This window comes from Tympanuchus pallidicinctus, unplaced genomic scaffold, assembly GCF_026119805.1.
Source record: "Tympanuchus pallidicinctus isolate F22 unplaced genomic scaffold, pur_lepc_1.0 scaffold26, whole genome shotgun sequence".
Taxonomy (NCBI): Eukaryota; Metazoa; Chordata; class Aves; order Galliformes; family Phasianidae; genus Tympanuchus; species Tympanuchus pallidicinctus.
The window spans coordinates 775,922-797,567 of record NW_026294743.1 but is presented as its reverse complement, the minus strand read 5'-3'; the positions used below and the strand labels follow the sequence as shown (position 1 = coordinate 797,567).

The 21,646-nt window shown below is 40.8% G+C and overlaps 1 protein-coding gene across 4 annotated transcripts in view; it reads right to left on the bottom strand.

The window, feature by feature from the left end:
* Positions 1-16,754, bottom strand: part of LRBA (LPS responsive beige-like anchor protein) — a 363,075-nt gene extending 346,321 nt beyond the window's left edge. For 3 of the 4 annotated variants that reach the window (XM_052690429.1, XM_052690431.1, XM_052690430.1), the window contains exons 1-2: positions 16,548-16,752; positions 15,953-16,279 (exon numbers count right to left, since the gene is read on the bottom strand). In XM_052690429.1, coding sequence (XP_052546389.1) covers positions 15,953-16,168 — 216 coding nt within the window. In that variant the 5' untranslated portion in view covers positions 16,169-16,279; positions 16,548-16,752. Of the gene's footprint in view, positions 1-15,952; positions 16,280-16,547 lie in introns of all 4 variants that reach the window. The other variant, XM_052690432.1, reaches the window with a different exon arrangement.
* Positions 16,755-21,646: the final 4,892 nt, after the last annotated feature.

Here is a 21,646-nt window from a genome sequence, read left to right as displayed (position 1 = left end):
TCTCAAGCTCTAAAGACCAAAAATGAACGATGAGGATCACACCTTATTCATAAAATACTTAATACATAAAATACTTCAAACTTTGAAGATGCTTCACTGTCTCTTCACATACAGGAAGAACAAAGATCCCTCTTACCTTGAAAGGACACTCTCTACCTGCCTAAGTTGGTTTTTTCCAGTATTATTTGCAAGTCACTTAGTAATAGACACAGCATTCTGCTGAAAGCAGTACAAAATGAGGAGAGCAACAGGAGGCACAGACTACTGTTAGGTCAATGAAACACTAAATCAGTAAAACACTGAAAAAACAACACTACGCTGGATTAAAGTTTTAGCCAGGATGGAACCATGTAAGTGCCACTGAGGCTACAGAAACATAATGAGTTTTTGACTCTTAGACTCAGAAACTAAACAGTCCCAACTCTAATTAATTTTCATGCTAGGATGAAAAGCAAGGAGGGAAGTCATAATGGGCTTCCCTACCTCCCAACTTTATTTCCTAGACATTTGATTCCAGCCAACAGAATACACAAACATGCTGCTGCTTTGACTGCAGCAAGAGTCTATCTTAGAAAAGTTTGAACAACAAGTTTGAAAAGTTGAACTTAAATGCATCTTACAGTGGTTGCAAGAGCAGAGCTTCCAGAAATCAAGGAACATTCCTTTAAATAGAAAACATCCAGTAATGTATAAACTCACTCATTCTTGAGAGTAATAACTGTGCTATTACATTTCCTAGCTTTGCCTTAAACCCCTGAAATTCCCAATGATTCCCTATTGAGTCTTACTCACTATTCAACACCATCAAGCACAATCCTGAAGCCCACGTAATTAAATCCAGCAAAAAACAAGAGGTCGTGGACTAGCATGTGGATGAGGAGTTCACAGGGGAAAGAAAACTGATCAAGCTTTCAAAATATTTCTGCTACGTAATCATCAAGTGGTAAAACTTGAACTTCAAGCTTTTGGTTGTCAACAAACACTGAATCTATATTGTTATTATGAACAAATGTGATAGAAGGTAGGTTGTAGAGCACTCATCCTTACGGTGGCCCGTTAATTAAGGGAAATGTCCACTTTCGGATGATTTTATGCCTACAGCTCCTTGAGCAAAGGATCAGTACATGGTCCTAGAACAGTTTTCTATTCCCTATTCTGTATTCCTGAGTTCACTTCCAAAAGACACTGTGGACATCCTTCCTGTTGATGCTAGCCAGAGGTCCATCTTTGCTCACCGCAGCCCTGTGAACATTTTGCTACAGGACTAAGGTTAGAGAAAGACCCAAAGTGACTTCGATGACAAATACCATTGTCATTAGAACCTAGGATCAATTGTGAAGCATCTCTTCATGAAGCAGCACCAGAAAACACAGCCCAGAAGGAAAGTTATCTTCTAACAGCTGTGACTGTTAAAGGATGTTGTCTCTGGACACTTTCATCTACAATGTGCTGTAGAATTCAGAATCATCCCTAATTTCATTTCTACCAAGTCTCTGCAGTGCTCTACATAAATGCTTCCAAGGTAGACAGCTCCTGCATAAAGTAATAGGTTTTTCATCTTTTGCTACTCTATGCATCCTTATATTCTCATATGAAATCTGGACCTTCACTCTTCCTCCTGGGAAATTTGAATTCAACTCAACCCATGACACATCAGACACAACTGTCTACTTGGTGCAAAAGTAGGACTTTGAATCAACCTGCAGAAAATGCATAATATCTGATGGATGTGAAGAGCCCAGCTTGACTCTTAAGAGACCCTCCAACATCTACAGAATTAGTAAATGAAAATAATTTTCTCCTTCCCTATATACTAGCCATATATGCTAGAGAAATCATTCAAGCAAGAAAAAACTACCCAGTGAACGAAAAAAAGGAAATGTCACTCCCATTTTTAAAAAGAGTAGAGAGGATGAATGAGGGATCTATCGAACTGTCAGCCTTATCTCTGTGCCAGGAAAGATCACGGAAGGGATCCTCCTAAAAGCTATGCTAAGGCACATAGAAGGCAGGGAGGTGATATGAGACAGCCTTCATGGCTTTCCAAGAGCAAGTCCTGCCTGACCAAACTAGTGGCCATCTATGATGGCCTAACACCATCAGTGGACAAACCAGGAGCAGCTAACATCATCTACCTAGAACTTCAATAAAGCCTTTGACATGGCTCCCAACAACACCAGTCACTCCAAATTAAAGAGATATGGTTTTGATGAGAGTACTTTTCAGTGGACAAGAAAGTGGTTGCAAGACTGTACTCAGAGCGTGATGGTCAACATCTCAGTGTCCAAATACAGATCACTGATGAGTGGTGTCCCTCAGAGGTCAGAGAACTGGGACCAGTGCTCTTCAACACCCTTATCAATGACATCAATGGTGGTGGGATTGAGTGCATCCTCAGCAAGCTTGTGGATGACACGAAGCTACATGGTGGGGTTGATATACCAAACAGACACAATGTTATCCAGAGACCTAGACAGGCTCAAGCAGTGGGTCCTAGTGAACCTCATGAGGTTCAAATAAACCAAGTGTAAGGTCTTGCACCTGGGCCATGGCAACCTCCCTATCAGTACAAACTAGGGGATGAAAGGATTCAACACAGCCCTGCCAAAAAAAATTTGGGGAAACTGGTGGATGGTAAGCTGGACATAAGTCAGCAGTGTGGCTTCACAGCCCTGAAAGCCAACTTTATCCTGTGCTGTATCAAAAGAAGCGTGGTCAGCAGGTCACAGGAGACAATGCTGCCCCTCTCTTCTGCACTGGTAGACCTCACCTGGAATACTGCTTGCAGGTATGGAGTTATCAGTGTAGAGAGATGTGGACCTCTTGGAACACATTCAGAAGAGGACCACAAAAATGATCCCGGGAACACACAGGCTGAGAGAATTGAGCCTGTTCAGCCTGGAAAAAAAAGGTTCCAGGGAGACCCGATAGCCCAAATCCTCAATCTTCCTTTGAAGGAGAGGTGCTCCAGCCCTTGGATCATCTTTGTAGCCCTCCTCTGGATCCACTCTGACATCTCCACATCTTTCTCATGCTGGGGACCCCAGATTTTGGCACAGTACTCCAGATGGAGCCTCACAAGGATCGAGTAGAGGGAGACAGTCACCTACCTCACACTGGTGGCCACCCCTCTCTTTTGACGCAGGCCAGCATATAGTTGGCTTTCTGGGCTGCAAGTTCACAGTGCTAGTTTGCATCAAGATTTTTATCTTCCAGAACCCCTTGTCCTTCTCTACAGAGCTATTCTCAATTAATAAATAGTTCATAATCAAGTTACTCTAAATTAAAGACAAAATGATTGAACTGCAGCATTCATTACTGAGTTTATTTTAAGATAATATCTCTACAGAGAGTTAACTTACTCCCCTAATATTTTACTTCTATCTCAACTCCTACGACCAGAACTGAAGGAGATTGCAACAACTCACTGAATACCTAATTAAATACCCCCCCCAGACACATTGATCTTTGAAGATCTGAGAACAAGAGTAAAAGCATCAACATTAAGTAAGGAAAAAAAACATTAAAGATAAGAAGTGTTTGAGAGCTAATTTCCACTTCGCATCCAGCTTCTCAAGCTTCTCAGTTTGACACACTAAATCAATCTGAGGGAAACCCTGAGCTGACAAGCTTCCTTGTTACAGCTGTCCACAGAGTTAGAAAAAAATATATATAGTCTATGCATATACACCTATACATACATATGCGTAAAGAAGAAAAAAAATTCAAAAAAGCATTTCCACACTTTTTTTCTCTGGGTGGGGCTTTGATTTGCAATTATACATTTTCTCAGTTTGTTCACAGCTTCTCTCAAGATGGGACACAGAACTACTAGGTACACTCCTAAAACTAAAGCCACTTGGAAACTCAGACATCACAGAATCACACAATCACAGAATTGTAGGGGTTGGAAGGGATCTTTAGAGATCATTGAGACCAACCCCCCTGCCAAAGCAGGTTCCTTAAACCAGGTCACACACGTAGGCATCCAGGAGAGACATCACTACTCAGCAAAATGGCAGCAACATCTAGAAGCAAGAAACCCAGGCTTCTGTCATCTTTTGCCTGAGGAGACTCAAATTCTCTCTTTGACAGATGTCTAACCAATTAAAGACAAATCTTTCTACCTGATGATACATCACCCTCAATCAGGAAATCAGAATTCTCTAAGTCCCAAAGAAAATTTGATTAAAGCCCCAATAGCGGGCAAGAAACCCACAACTTCCAGCTCCAAACCTTTCCAGTCACATATGCAGCAGCAGAACACTTTCCCCATATTATTTCTTTCTATGCTGTAGAAACTCGTCAACACGGCATTTTTAGACCCTACGAGCCTAGCCTTTGCAGGAAAGCATTAGAAAAACTCCTTCACAAGTCAATTAAAACACCACGGCAATGGACTCGCATCAGGTGGCAATTTGAATCTCTTCCTGCTAGGGCTAGAATTGAGAGCAGCTTTCAATTCCCTCATAGGCGAGACTTTGCTAACTCAACACATTTCCCACAGCATGATAAACGTTTCTCTTTCAAAGATATAGTCAGAAAGGACAAGTTCTTACTGCCAGGTCTCAGAACAGTCATGCCTAAAGGACACTGACACTCAGCTGACCCACATTAACTGCAGCATACAGCTCTATTCGTGGCCCCCCATCCCTCAATTCAGTAGGTTGCAGCTGGCTTTTGTGACCAAGAGTGAGAGCAGCTGATGCCCAGAAAGCTGAGAAGAAGACAAGCACAGGAAGGACACAGCAGAGCATCCTGGTGCAAGGTCAAACTGCCAATTGTCTAATAAATCACAGTGCTGGCATTCCATTTTTGGATGAAGAAATAGCCAAGAAAGCAAGACAATTGGTGGGCACTCACTGATTTGCATAATAAGCTGCTGCCATAATTGATGTGCCTGAGCAAGTGATATCAGGGAATGCCGTTCACAGACCTTCACTGCTGAAATGGGCACCAATGCCACCTCTTTCCAGTCCAGCTTAAATCATCAAGGTAATCTTACAATCAAAGAATGGCCTGGGTTAGAAAGGACCACAATGACCGCATGGTTTCAACCCCCTGCTATGTGCAAGGTCACCAACCAGCAAACCAGGCTGCCCAGAGCCACATCCAGCCTGGCCTTGAACGTCTCCAGGGATGGGGCATCCTGTTCCAGTGCGTCAGCACCCTGAGAGAAAATCTAAAGCACTAAGAACAGTACAGCTCCCAAACATGATCCTCTGCTGTAGAATACAAAGGATGAAGAGCTTCTTGCAATCCTAATCCAAAAACCATTCCCGGCATCTCAGTATTCACTCATTCATATGCAACATGTTAAATACACACAGCTCCCACCTCACATCAGCTATTTTGAAACAGGTTCTAAAAACACAGCAGGTTATTCAGTTTCATAATTCATATCAGTTGCCCACAATTTGATATATAAGCTTTTAAGTTCCCCTCAGCTAAGTTCAGCTACAGACAAATCACATGCTTAGTTTCAACAAAAACATGTGCAGCAGGCAGATCCCTACTGCACTGATAGTTTCCACTTGTTTATTTAACAGTCATGCACCGTTATCAACATCAGTCACTTGATTCCTGTTCTCCCCTACTCCTCACGTTCTCCACCAATTGTGTTTTTTAAAAAGCTTCAAGAATTCTCCTCCTACATCATTGTCTCGTTTGCTTTTGTTGTTGTTGTTTTGTTTTTTAATCTTACATGTATCATTCTGCATAACGATTTTCATTCCTTTTAAAATGAATACTTGATTCCAGGACCCTTCCAAATTGTTAATAATCCTATAAAGCAGAGCTGTCTTAGGAGTACAGTTTTAATCCTAGAAAGTGCAATCAGCATTACTGAAAGACTACTTTAATAAAAGATCACTAAAATTTAGAATGAAGTCACAGAATGAGATGAGTTCACCTTATTCTACCAAATAGCTCACCCCTAACACCATTCCAATCATATTTGGGAAAGAAACTGCAATAGCAACCCAAACCTGCACATAGCTGATAACAAAACTTGTAAGTGACAGGTTTATTTAGCTAACAGTCACTATCCTAGATGACATAATAATATATTTCACAATCTACTAGAAGACACAACTGGTTCTCTTGCTGCTTTTTTTTTATAAAAAATAAAGTGCCTTCAAGCAGCAGAGACCATCTCACCTGCTGATGACTGGTGCCTCCAGCCCTTCAGCATTCCCAGAAGAGAAAACGATTACAGTTAAGGTCACAGTTGCATTATTAGAATTCATGTTTTATAGGACTAGCCCAAAATAAACCTATACTTTTAAAGGTCTACACAGGGCAAAGAGATTAGACTTCACTTAATTCATTTATTTCCCTAACTTGCACCCACACCGCAGAGAACAGCTGCTAATTTCAGAAAAAAATGGAGGAAGAAGGGGGACAAAACACACTTCCATTGATCAGATAAGTTCCAAGTTGTGACCGTGGTTATGATATTCAATTGCAAAGGAAAGATAACCAAATAGTTTCATAGTAGTAGCATCATTTTCTTAGTTGGATCAACATACAAGATGATTTTTCCCTACGAATTTCAAATCCAGCCTGTCAGTCCCATCAGAAGTAACCTGAATTACCATATAACTTACGTGTTGTTTTCCAGCTAAACATACACAGAAGACAAAAGCACCGACAGAACTACTCATACACAGGCTGCCATAATGAGTAGTTCAAACTTGCAGGGGACTTTACAGACGCTAACAGAGCACATCATAATCCCACCGGCTATTCTTGTTTAAACACCATCTCAATGCAGCTATTAATCAGAAAATCATGCCTGGGACATAGCTGCTCCCAGATCCCCAGTTATCACTAGGGGAATACGACGCAATGGAAAGCACTAGGTTTTCTTCTCCACGAATTAGTTTATATTTGGAAAGTCCTTATTCTATTTGTGAAGCCTTGAAATCTGAAGCATGGTAGAAAGGCAAGCTCTTCATAAATGACAATGAGCTTCCAGCATCAGCACACGAAGTACAGGACTACAGCGTCCAAAGAAAACGTGCAATTGCAACTGCTCATGCAGCAATCGTTATTTTCACCAGTTGTGCAAGGATGGCTCTCGATCGCTATCTGCTAGATATGCAGCACAGAATACTGGAAACAGCAGCCTCCACTAGCCATATGATGTATTACAAAAGCAGGTGGCTATAGTATCCTGTTTTACACAAATTAGTTAAGAGCCCTCAGATTCCTGGCACATGCCCAGAGCTCCCAGATGGACAAAGTCTGAAGGTTTCCCCAGAAGAAAAAAGAAAACGACCAAGACAGCTCCGGAACTGCCTATAACAGACTTAGTGTTACACTAAAGCATAATGGGAAAAGCCAAAATTAGTTAAAACAGAAATGTAACCTAAATTAGGACATTAGTAATTAGGGCAAGCTGATACAAAAAAATCCATCATGCAAAATGTTATGAAAAGGCCAGCAAGGCCTCGAGGGGCTGGCGAAGACACTTGAATGGTGGAAAGTTAGCTAACTGTAATTAGTGATTATGAACGAGAACTTTCTTCCAGATTGACCCAATTAAAATAAACAGAAGTTCTTCAAAAAGATAAGCATAAATTTAATTTACAGAGGACTGAATTTGACAGAAAAGATTCTTAAGCATTTTACATACAACTAACAAATAGTTATTTCACATCTAATGAATAAGCTGCAGAAGTTATTTAATCCATGCAATAGATTAAAAAGTTTCCTGCTTAAGCTTCAGAAAGAACTTCATGACCACGTAGACAGAAATCACAAGTATTTGAAGTTAATTACTTGTTTAGTAAAATGAGCCAGAACACTGCGTGGGGTTCAGAATGACCACAGTTTCCCCCATATGAGAAATACAGAGTGAATGAAACCACAGAGAAAGCTCATCTTTATCTTCTATCAGACTTGAAATCTAAACACACAAACAAACATGATAATTTCCAGAAGGCTGGATCCTCAGAAAGCTGAACGTACACTTGATTTACCCAAGGTCAACACCATACCAAACTAACACTGCCTTAGCAGAATTAAGCAATTTCCCTGCTTTTCCTCAATCTCCAGCTTTAGTCTAACACAGCTTCTTCATAAAACTGCTTTTTAACCAAATCTGCAGACTTCGGTTTATTCCTCTCATAATCTCTTTCAAAATACAGGAATAATTATCTATTTTTATCTCTCTGCATTGTCCAACCTCAGCAGCAACCTTGACATGCCATCCACGTATTTCCCTGACGCTTTTGACTAATTTCCTTCTAGTCCTTAATCCGAAAATGCTGCTCCTGAGCCAGTCCATATGGCCACTACTTTACCATGCTATCTGCTCTGGTGGGTCAGGCCAACAGTCCATCTAGCCCAGCTCCCCTGACAGATGCGACAGAAATACTACGTAAAGAGAGAAGCAATCGCACAGGGAATACCTAACGCTCTCTCCTTTCTTAAAGGATATCAACTAGAAAAAAAACCTGTCACCGAACTGACGACCACCATCTAGAAAGGAATACTAAAACATGTTATGAACATGTTTTAAGCAAGCTCACTTGTAAAATGAACAGCTAAAAACTTTTATCAAATATTATTAAGACATGATTTACAAGAACACGTGGTTATGCTTTGCCTTCTCAGCTTTGTCTTGGGCTTGCACAGAACTTACTGATGCCAACACTTCCACATACACACTACGCATAGTTTACAGGCTTTCACAAATGTTTGAAACTTCAGACCGGCCATGAGAAGCTACAAAAATTAGCTAGTAAGAGGAAAAGGTTAAAAAAAAAAAAAAACCCTTCAGTATTTTCCTATAAGGCCTTAATAATTCGACCTCAATATTTTCTCCTGCGGGGTGTCTTAAGTTGCAGTCACAGAGTTGACATGATACCACAGCCATGATATATATACTACAAATTAGCTCTCCTTCAGAATTCAAACCATTTTCTTTCCACCTCCACAGCTTCAGCATGTCTACATGAAGACTTTTGTTATCAGCTCACTCAACATTCCATGCATTTTTCAATTAACCACAAAAGTTCCTTAAATACCTGCACTTAATAAGCAGGGTGATATTTCCATTTCCACTGACTACTATTTCTAGCGCGCATCAAAACTCCCCAGAAAACACACACACACAAAAAGACCTCAGATCAATATTAATTCTCAACATATTTTAGTAAGATGGAGGTTTGTAATCCTTAAGTGAAGGACAAGCAATCCTCATTGCACAATAGGCTTGAACTGGGTAAAGCCTGGTGAAAAACATTTCTGATCCTCAGTTACTTATCCAAAACCACTACAATTATCCTTAACTGTTATTGAATCATCAAATTAGATGCCTTTAAAAGCATGAAGATGACTTGGAATCAAGTATCTACCTAAACTCATTCATCAAACTGAGCATTAGCCACTAGTATGAAAGGGACAAGAACTAACTTCATGAAATAATTTTACTACTTAAGACCCATTTGGAAGCACTGCAGAGCCACTCATTTACACACGCACACAAAATGAAAAACTATGAACTGCTTATTACCTTTATTGATAACCTGGACAAGGGAATTGAGTGCACTATCAGTAAGTTTGCAGATGACATCAAGTAGGGAGGTAGTATTGAAATGCCTGAGGGTAGAAAAGCCCTACAAAAGGATCTGGACAGGCAGGATTGCTGGGTTGAGGCCAATAGGATGAAGTTCAACAAGACCATGGGCCGGGTCCTACACTTCGGCCACAACAACGCAAGCAATGCCACGGACTTGGGGAAGAATGGCTGGAAGACTGCGTGGAATAAACAGACCTGGGGATGTTAGCTGATAATCAGCTAAACTTGAGCCAGCAGTGTGCCCAGGCAGCCAAGAAAGCCAAAGGCATCCTGGCTTGTATTAGAAATAATGCTACCAGCAAGAACTGGGAGGTGATCGGCCCCCCTGCACTCAGCTCTGGTGAGGCCACACATCGAGTACCACATTCACTTTCGAGCCACTCACTGCAAGGACATTAAGGCTCTGGAGCATGGTCAGAGAAGAGAAGCAAAGCTGGCAAGGATCTGGAGCACATAACTTACTAGGAGCCGCTGTAGTAAGTAGGATTGTTTAATCTGGAGAAGAGGAGGCTCAGGGGAGATCTCATTGCACTCTACAGTTACCTGAAAGGAGTCTGTAGCAAGGTAAGGGTTGGCCTATTCAGCCAGGTTACAGTGATACAGCTAGAGGGAATGGCCTCAAGTTGTTCCAGGAGAGATTCAAGTTGGATATTAGGAAAAATGTCTTCTCCAAGAAAGCAGTCATGCACTGGAGTGGGCTGCCGATCCCTGGAAGTGCTCAAGAAATGCTTACATGTTGTACTAAGAGACGTGGTCTACTAGGGAAACATTGGTAGTCAATGGACTGCTGGACTGGATGATCTTGGAAGTCTTTTCTAACCTCAGTGACCCTATGATTAGTAAGAAAGCTTACTATCCATTTCACTACAATAAAAAATAAGAAACTAACAGCTTGACCCAGTTAAAACCACAGATTTACCTTACCACCTATACTGTAAAATGGATAGAAGTGACTGAACTAGGCTAACTGTAGTCAGAGGTACACTTTCTGGGAACCTAGGGAAGGCAATACATACTAAGAAATGCTCTAGAAACTCTTTGGTTCCTCTCACATGTCACCAGTGTTGTTTACATAGAAAATAAACCCGAGCACTTTTTAAAACATGCACCAAGGTAGGCAAAACAACGTATAGTTCTGAAAACATTCGTGACACATTTTTCATTGCTGCAATGCATTTAGTTCTATCAGCATTACTTTGGTATTTTTCGTTAGAAGATGCACATAGTAAGCCTTGGTGATTAAGATTTTAAAAAAAGGAGAATTTACTTCATAAGATCCATTAAATTAGCGCTTCAGAAACATTCATATCTGATTAGAAACCTGCTGCATCAGCAGGTGAAGTAATTAGCTTTCAGTATGAATAAGGATAAACAGAGGTTACAGTACAGAGAATACAACAGTGGAGAAGTGATAAAAAAGCAGCAGGAGGAACATCACCAGAAGAAAAATAGGTGGTAGTCCCAACATTTATCTACAGTTTGTTCCAGAAAGCAAGCCATGTCATGCTAGGGAGGAAAGTTCCTTTAAATTTATTTGTTTTGTTTTAAAAGGGAAAGTAATTGCTCAGAATTTTTAAAAAAGCTTCAGGTTTATTTTTGTTTGTGGTTTTACTTAAGTCCAACAGTAGTGAGACAGGTGAAAAAATTATGTTTATAACACTGTTTTAGTCTTTGCTCTTCAGATCCAGCTGCTTTTTAATCATCTTCAGATGAAAAAAAAAAATAATTGTCATTTGTACTTTCTCACTAGGGGAATCTTGGTGAGGACCTCATAATCCACAAACACAACTGGAAGCAACAGCACATGATCCTCACAGGAAAAAGGGAAAAAAATCGTAAAAGCCTCCTTTGCAACACAGCCAGGGAGGTAGTGGGGGGAAATGTATAATCAAATCAAATAGCAGAGTCAATATTATGATTAAAAGAACGATTAAAAGTACTAAAGCTTATTTCATAAAAATAGGTTAGAGCACGGCTTATAACAAGGCACAGCATTTCTTCAGAGAAGGGCAGAAAGCCTAAAATAACCGACAACTTGAGACATAAGCAAATTCTGACATCAAGTCCTCAAATTGAGTTACAGAGCAACATCACGCAGAAAAGCAGTAGTTGTACAGCCACCTGCTTGAAGCGCAGTTGAATCTTGCCGGAACATCTATTTCTTCCTGCCAGTTCAATAGAGTAGCCAGCCACAGCACACACACACCCCACTCATTATCAACAAGGCAGTTGCCAGCGAGCCTTCTACTTGCTACAGTAATCTGAGTTTTATATAGGAACAAGAAATTTACAACAATAACTTGGAAACAGCATGACATTGACATATGATACAAGAGAAGCCTGCTGAGAACAGAGCTGAGCAGAAGCTCCAGACAGAACTTTAATGTAGAAGAATTTTAGCTTAAAAATCTTGTATTGCAGAAGATCTTTATTCCCAGCATAGGTTGCATGGCCTTCACAATAGCTTCAGAAAATACATCTCCTAACTTGAAATCCTCAGATCCCAAAAATCTCCCATGATACCAGGAACACAGAACTTGTAAAAAAGAAGCTTTGCCAATTGCTGAATTATTTTTACTATTCTTTCTGAAAATCTCTTCAATAGCAGCAATGCCTTCCTATTTTACTACAAAAAACAGATAACTATTTTAGGATTGTAACCCATGTCAGTGTCATTTATTTTCCCCCTCTACCACGTTCTCCTGTTAGGAGTTTTTGGTGTCTTTTTAATCTTAATAATTTAAGGAGGGGGGGGGGAGGAAGGGTCACGGTCAACTAGGATCTAACTTGAAATGAAAGGGCAGTGTACATGATTATTAAGGAAATACATCCATCATTTAGCCTACTGCCTTTCTGAAAGACAATAGATCAGAGTTGCATGTCAACAAGAACATATTCCCTAAGTTTATCACAGAATAGGACTTCCTGAAGCTCAGCATCTTCCTCCTTAATTTTAAGAACTATTGAAATACAGAAAGCCACACCTGAGGTGGGCTGGAAAATTAGCTTCTCCAAGAACAGTGACCAATGCAAAGAGTTGAGTTTGAAAATTTCTAAGAGTAACATCTCCAAAAACAACAAAATGAAAATAGATTTTTGATACGTGATAGAAGCAAGCTCACAAAGTATTCTGTCACGCTGCTAAACAAAGAAATTGCTATAGCTGCCTCTCAGCTCCAAGATTCAACACTGCTGGACTGAACGATTTATTTGCTCCAGTAATCAGGACAAGAGCTTAAATTTCTTTAATAAGCAGCAAGCTAATTACTGGGCACTTCAAATTCTTGACCTTTTGAGTCTTTCACGTGTAAAGCATGACTTCAGATAAAGAACATCAAGATTGCATCTTGTGCTTCTCTTAACTCTTTCCAAAACTAAGAAATTCACCATAACCTGCACGTCCTACAGTAAGCTTGCAGAACATAATTTAGAGTAACTTAAGTAGTTAAAAAAAAAAATAGGTCAGCTAACCCTCCTTCTCAAAAGAAACGTTTTACCTGACAGAGTGGTTTTGCTATGAAGGGCATGCATATAGTCACACCTTTCAACAAAGATTTGCTCAACCCTCCCTTCAGTTTGGTCTAACGACATTGTGCTTTTCTGATAAAAAAAAATCCCCAAGATGCTGTGAAGCGCCCTCCTTACAAAGAACAAGAAGCAAGCCATCTGATTTCTGCTAACACTGCTGAGATACAGCAGTTATGACTCACCAAACTGAAATAAGCTCATTGGGAAAGGATATTTAGGGCTTAACCCCAATATTGGTGACAGAACACAGCATGATTTTCATACCCACCCACTGAACCTGCTCACACATGATTAAGTTCACTTCAAAAGCTATTGGGAAACAGATTGTTCTAAAAGCCATAGCCAAGAATCACTTTTTCACAAAAGAATCTTTTCTGCACACATACACATTGCCAACAAACACTTCACATGCCTCAGTTTCTGATCGGTGTGATTTTTAAAAATAAATCACAGTTAATAACTGAACAGAGGCAGAACTCAATGCCAGATGGATAAGTACTTTGTACAGAGACACTGATGCTTTTCATGTTCTATACTAACATTCAAGAAAGTTTTTGCTAGCTAAATGGGTAAGAAACTCCAGAAAACAGATACTTTTTGTATCCAAAACTGAGTTTTTTTGGCTACTTTTTACTTTTTTGGTATTCCAGTTTCAATCAAGCCCCAAAATACTGAGATTCTCTCCCTCCAATTCAGGAGGTAAATAATTTTCATTAGACTCGGGAAAATTGAGGGACACGTTTTTTCTTGTAACGTCCCCCCCAAAAAAAGTTACATTACATTCTCACATAATTCAAATAATGAACCAAAACTGTTAGATAAAGCTTTGTTTATTGCATTATCAAATTATGTGTTGCTTCATGATAGTTCTCAACTGACTGGTTCTGCTTCAATAGTAAGGAATAAAAAGGCCTCAGCTTCAGCCTCCCACATCACAGGCAGGTGTGCTGGAATGCTTGGGGAATCTTCTCAGAGAGATCAGGGATGCTGTGTCACTTGGACAAAGTGAAAAGACAGTTCCAAGAATCTCTTCCGAGCTCCTAACTAGGAAAAGACCCAGCAGAATCACAGAATGGCCCAAGTTAAAAAGGACCACAAAGATCATTAGTTTCAACCTCTCTGCTATGTGCAGCATTGCCAACTATGAAAACAGGCTGCCCAGAGCCACATCCAGCCTGGCTTCAATGCCTCCAGGGATGCGGCATCCACAACCTCCTCGGTTGCTGTTAAGCATCCTCCTGTTCCAGGTGTGTCACCACCCTCTGTGTCAAAAACTTCCTTTCAAAACTATAATCAAAGGTTCTCTGAATTAAGAGAATTCAAAGATCATCCATAACTTTTGCTCCAAAACAGAACAGCAAATGAATCTCAGAATGAATAAGCTTTTTTTTTTTTTTTTTTTTTTTTTACACTTTTGACTGTTTTGCCCAACCTCTTTTGACTGCTGTAAAAAAATATACTTCCTTCCTAAAAGTACACCTTCATAAAATCACATGCCACATAAAGTAAAAAATTAAATATCCTCATGAAAAATTTCTGCCTACTTGGAAAAGTGTCCTAAATCAAATTATTTCCCAGCATTTCATTCTGAACCTTCCATGCACATGTCTGAGCACCAGGTTTTATAAAACAGAATTGTCTGGTGCACTCTAAGCAACTTCAATCACCTTCTCCAGTGCGAAGCATCAATCTAACAAGTGCCGTACAATTCACTGTTGCCCATACTGCAATTGCTCTGTACTGTGACTTTCAACCAAACAAATACGTAAGTATGAATTAGTCTAAAAAATAAACATTTATCATAATCGAAGATGCCATCAACAGAGCACATGCTCTGAATAACAGGATTATTTACATGACAACTGCAAAAAACTGCTAATCACGTAATAGAAAACCCAACTGCATTCAGAAACCTGCACGTATTTTGCAGCGACCTTTCTTCCGCCACACTTTACGCAATTTCACAGTCTCACTTCCTGGTTGTGTCAGAAGCCACACTTGTTTTAAAGCCAAAGGTGCTCACTAGAAGCAAGAAGGAGGAACACCAAGGGGGTTTTTTGAGAATTCTAATAAGTGGAGCATCCTTGTGAAAGACAACTTCTTCTAATGTTTTGTCTCCTGCAGTAAACACTCTTTAACAACCAGCCAGTTTAACACAAGGCCCAAGAAACTTAGCAGTATGCATTTTATTCATATTTTTTTACAAGCTGTGCCCTCAGATCTTAGCCAGATTTATTAAGTATTAAAATTGCTTGCACTGTATCAGAAAAATATCACGTGACTACTTAATTCATTAGAAATGAAGACATTAAGATCAAGTTTTATTTTCCCCAGAAAACAAAGTAAAGCACTTAAATGAGCTGCTTCCTTCTCCACTTCCTAGTAGACAGAACATGAGTTCAAAGCCAACAGAAAGCAGAAAGGGCCACAAAAACCTTCACCAGAGGAGTTGCTCCAGCTGAAGGCAACCGTATGTTCCAATCACAGCTGGAGTAACTGATCAACATTTAACATTCTCATTAAGCACACCTGTTGGAGGGCTGAACACCACAATGCACCTCTCAGCTCTGGTTACAGCAACTCTTTCTTTGAGGCAAAACAAGGCTACTGCTGTTTGGAGCTATTTCAAATCTAAATACACATATGCTCATCTACCTCATCTTTAACTTTTTTGAGTCATAAAAAAAGTCATAAAACTCGCTGGAATATCTGGTACGCTTTAAGTGTAAACATGCAGATATTAAAAGACAAAAAAAATAAAGACCAAATACGTGAGATCCTTCTACACAAAGATGCAATTCATTTCACTCGCACCCAAAAAGGCAGCCAACTTACCAGATTGAATACCGTTTCCACGATGTCTCTGTTCGACACCTCACCAACCTCCACCAGCCCTCCCAGCACGGCAAACTTCATCCTGATGCCTCGGATAGGGACCCCTGGATTCAGAGGCTGCAGTACGCTTCCCCCTTCGGCGGCGTTTCCTTCTTTCCCCACTCCTCCTCCGCCATCACCTGTTGGCCGCACAACTTGTCTGCCGTCGCTCGCCATGGCCGGTGCCCTCCGTGCGGCGGAGCGAGAGGAAGACGCAGCCCGGGCCGGGGAAGGCTATCCGGCCGCGCTCTCCTCGCGGGAGGCGGCTGTCAGCGGCGGTAGCTCAGCCTGAAGGACGAGCGAGAGGTCGGTGAGGTCGTCCAGGGCAAAGCGCCCCCCCCGAACCTCACCCCCCCCCGCGCGGCGCTCCCGCTCCCTCCCCGCTCCGCGCGGACGGCGACCGCGCCTCTCCCCCGCGGCAGCGTCCTCGAGCGGTGCGAGCCGCTCCGCGCGCGGTTTCGGTTTTTATTTTCAAGGGAGGCCGCCCGGCCCCGCTCCCGCCCCCGCCCCTCGGCCAGCGCGCACAGGTGCGCCCGCGCACCAAGTTCGCACTCACCGCCGCGCCCGCGCAGGGGGAGCGGGCTGCACGGATCCGGCGCGGAGAGGTACGGAGGCGGCGGCCGCGGAGCACCTCCCGCCGCTCTCCCCGGAAAGCTGCCGAAGTTTCAGCCGCACGCAGAGCTCACGCTCAGCCCCATCGCTTCCTGCCGACGCTGCCGCCGTCTGCCGCCATGACAGCGCCCGTCCTTAGGAGCGCCGCCGGCCGAGGAGCCGTGCGCCTGCGCGGCCGCGCGCGGGCGGGGCGGGCTGCCGGCGCGCGGGGCGGGAGACGCCGGCTCGCGCACGCCCAGGTGCGCTCAGGTGCGCCAGGTGAGCGGGGGGCGCGCGCCACGTCCCGCCGCGCGGTAAGGAGAGCGCTGCGGAGCTGCTCCCGGTGCTGCTCCCGTAGCTCTGTCTGCTCTGCCGGTGCGCCTCCAGTCTGTTGCAGAGCTCTATTTTGTTCTCCGTTCCTCTGCGTTTTGAGCGTCTTTCGTGTGGAACCGAACAGCGAGCTCTCCGTAAGTTAGCCCTGCGATGGTCAGCTTGATCCTTTTGGTTGCGTTCTTTCTCGATCGGCTTGAAGAGCTCTTTTTGTTCTCTTAAGAAATTCGCGATTTATTGTATACCGAAGCTGCCGTTCTTCTCATGTAAAAAATAAAGTTTTGCTGGCAAACCTGGATTCGCTTCCTCTCATCTAGAAATAGGAATAAAATCAAAGCAAAATCCTTCTATTAGAATCCCAGTACATTCATTTCCCTTTTTGGAGTCTCCTGGGGAAAATAATAATTCATTTAATTGTGTCAGTATCTCTATGCTTTTTACATTAGCTTATTATTTCACAACAATGTTAACGACACAAATATAACACCTGTATACTCTTGTAATTAACTTTGATTGCAAGTCAGTTGATTGCTCACATTTAAACACTGTCAGTCTCAACACTTAAGTGGCATAAAGGCACACGTAGCCTATGGTGATGAACTAAAATCATACAGTAGTCACTGATAACATCATACACATCACATTAGATCTAAGTGACAGCACTCCCTATGGAAGGTGTTAGACAATTCTTAGTTACTCTCATCTTGGAAATTACTATTTCTTGCCAATTAGGAAAAAAAAAAGGAACAACACTGTCCCACGTGAATTGCCAGATGCTCATCTTTTCATTAACAATTGTGCCTATTAACTGCTGCTTTCATTTAAAAAATAGCAGAGATTTTTTTTCCCCATTTTTCTGTTCACTAAAAAAATTTCTTATTTTTTTCCTAGATGAACACAAATACTTAGGACAAAAATCTGTCTTCGAAGTGATTGTGATGTGGTTCTTACAGGAATAACTGAATGCTTACCAAATTCTGTTGATTATGTGTGACACACTTGGTATGGCATGTGTTCCGTAAAGTCTGTTACAACTTCTTCAAGCATGTTGCAATTTGCACGCTTCTAAGTCATAGTGTGGTAAAGCATTTGGCTTTCAGCTCAGTTGAGCCTAAGGCTGTGTGCTATTCCTCCATGTGCCAAGCTTTTTGGTCAAAAAAAAAATCACTGCGTACAGGTGATGTCTGGGCAAATATGGCAGGGAAGGAATAGGTTGAAAAGCAAACGTTCAGATATTTTGTAAGTCAAAATACTGACAAAGAAAATAATTTGATTTCTTCTTATTTCAAAGCCACTTCCACAATTTCCTTTAGTCGTTTTAGGATTAAATCTGTCTTCCTGAAGAGCTCCAGTGATTGCAGTTCTTAAGGTCTGTGTGAAAATAGATCTGTAATCTGAAAAATGTATATAATGTCAGATTTAGTTTCCAAGTTAACATTTTTAAAGTTCTTCTTACACCTGCTTTGGACAGCTACACTGACTTCTAAGCATAGACATCAGTTGAGCGCTTTCAAGTTCATTGTAACATCTCTCTCGAGTTGGTTTTCTCCATCTACTCGATAACACCCACACAGCTGCTTTTGTTCAGATTGCAACGCATGATACTGTTTGTAATCACACCCAGCTCAAGTTTCCCAACCTACATGTTTTTTTTTCTTCTTCTAAATCTACCTGCTGCAGACAACTCCTTCAGAGGAAAGCACTGCTTAACATGTGTATATAATGGGTTACACCAAGGCCTTGATATCCACCATGGCAACACTGTTATGTAAATAATCATCTCCTTTGTTGGAAGAGCATCTGTATACATACCACCGTTTGTTAAATTTGTTCTGTCCTGTTTCTACTGTTGGCCACTAACAAAATCTGTATTGATGCATTTCTCCTTGAAAAGTGACTTTCTCGCTTGAGGATTCACCTCATCGTTGCTTGGATCTTTTCTGCTGCATTACTTGGAGCTTTAGTTTTATTTATTACTGAAGTGGCATTTTGAACATTAAGCAGCCAAATCAATTCCAAACAAGGTTGTCACTTAAATAAGTGTATAAATGCAACAACTGTAAGATGCATTAATGTACAGGCTGGATATTTCAGATCTCTTCCAAGAAAGAGAAATTTACTAGTGATTTCTGTCCCTGTTCTCATTGGTAATGTGAAGGAATAAGGGTGGTGAGGCACTGCAACAGGTTGCCCAAAGAGATGGTGGAAGCTCTGTCCTTGGAGATGTCAAGGTCTTGCTGGCGGGAGATCTGAGCAACCAGACTGAGCTGTGGGCATCCCTGTTCATTGCAGGGGAGTTGGACTAGATGACCTTTAAGGGTGCCTTCCAACTCAAAAGATTCTATCATGATTCTTTGATTCTTCCCATGAGGATGTGGCTAGATGCACATTTCCAGTAACATATCACTAGTTATTAGGTTACATAGAGCCCTCTCTCTGTGCATATTTTACAAACAACAAACCCTGGGTACATATTTCTGACATAAATTACACAGCAGCAAGACTCATGTTCTCTAGAACCTTTTCTATAATGTTATAAGCATAGATTCAAGTCCCAAATAGGGCAGGAAATAACCATCACAGCTATTTCCGCAATGTGACTGCCCGCACCTTTCCTAAAGAAACTCTTTAAGCAAAGTCAAAACATGCTCTGCACGTTAGTTCTCACAGAACAAAATCAGTCTGGAGTTGTTCTGAAGAGGACCAGGGATACTGTATGTTTTTTGTTTTCTAATTTGATATTATTTTTATTCATAAGGTATCACAACAAGATGATAGCATCAAAGGTCCTGCCTTTTGAAATCATTTCAGCAAGGTAGGCAGGACTTGCTGAAAGACTGATACAGAAATATTTTTCGTCTATGTTATATAAAAAGTTGTAATTTGTTTCATTCTATGGAGGGAAAAGGAATAATTCTTCAAATCAGCAGAAATCTCTGCACTTAGAAGTCTGATTTGAATGAAACTCCAAAGAGGTGAATGGAAATAAAAGTTGCTCTTTATCCTTGATATTGCACTGTGCTTGGGAAAAAAAACTGTTGGAATGTACTTCTCCCAGACTACTCTCACACAAAACAGTACAGATTTTCTGAGGTGACACGCAGTATTTCCAAAAAGCATACCTTTGATGTTGTAATTAATAAGCATTAGCTAGTATTCTAACTGGGTACATCATCATTAAATACTTCAATTCATCTCTGGCTTGGAAATGCCATTCTTTGTGGGTGCTGGTATTGAATTTCCAGTGATTAGGGTAAAAAAAGACTTTGGAATTTGTTGTATTATGATGCTTGTTCAGTTCCATTTTTAAATAATTTCATTATATGGTTACATTCCTCTACAGAACATATGTCAAAATGGAAACATTTCATAGTTACTCTCTTGTTTGAAATTCCATGTACTAACAGAGGAGTAAGCTTCCTTCCCCCCCCTCTCACCCCTTTCTTTCCATGTTTCCCTTAATTACATACATACAATATTAGAAAGAGATGATAATCTCTAATTTGAGTTGCAGGTGCCTGCAGTTTGTTTGTTGGTATTTGAGTTGTTTACAACTGTAACGCTGCAATCTCCAGTCTCTGTTACAGCACACTGAGTGTATCTGGTTATACACATGCTGTGCAATCCTAATCCTTAATATTTAATCTTAGAATTCCCTGATGCCTCCTTTTCTGCCTTCCGTGTCTCTCTATGAGTCAAACGTAATTTCCTAAAGTATTATCTTCCCTCTTATGAACAGAGAAATAAATGATAATTTTTATTTGAGCATTTAAACTGGTTAAGTACACATTTCCACATGCTGGTTTTCCTTACCTGTTTGTAAGTATCCCCTGCCTCCATCGTTGGCCTTTCAATCTTTGAGGTCTTCATCAGGTTACCGGCAACCAACCAGAAGTAGAAATGAAATATTGTTGGGAAGTTTGTATGTACCTAGTGACTTGGATATGAATTCCACTCACCATATTTCTTCTTAAATGTGCTGATGCGATATTTGTTGTTAGTCTTCTTCTGTTTTCTTCTTTGTTTTATCATCATTTTAGTGATATAAAATAAATAAAGGAGAATTAATTGCTGAAATTGTTCTTCATGGATTTCATTCATTTTCATCCAAATTGCATACTCCAGCAAATCTATTCGCCATAGAGGCAAAAGCGTCATGTTGAATTCTGACACATCTTTCTACTTATTTTTACAGGTAAAGAAATGCTTCTTGCCTGGCCTCAATTGTTAAAGACAGTAGGGTATATGCATTAAAAAGTGCATAAATACCTAACATATAGCAGCTGAAAAGTAGATCCACTGCCAGCTTTGTTGCATCTGTTACAAGAAGAGTGACTTTTGGCAGCAATAGTCTGCTGGAACAAAATACCTTGCCTTTAAGCACAAGAAAGTAATCATTTTATAACTTTTTATGACAAAATGCTCTTTGATCTTGAGCATTAAGAACAGCTTTAAAAATCCGTGGCTAGAAATTAAACTCCAAATAAAAAAGCTGCTTATAAATACTGTTGACCTTAAACATGAGGTCCTTTCTGCTTTTACAAAACACAGTACTTCAAGAAAGCAATATAATCCCAAAATAAAGATCAGTCTTGACAAAAGAGGAAGTTTTCTTTTGGTTAGGTGTGATTTTTTTTCCATGTGTTAGAGGTTTGGTTTTGTTCAGTTCTTTTTTTTTATTTTTACTGTAATGTAATTTTATAATGTAGCTTTTCACATGAAGGATTTTGTCCA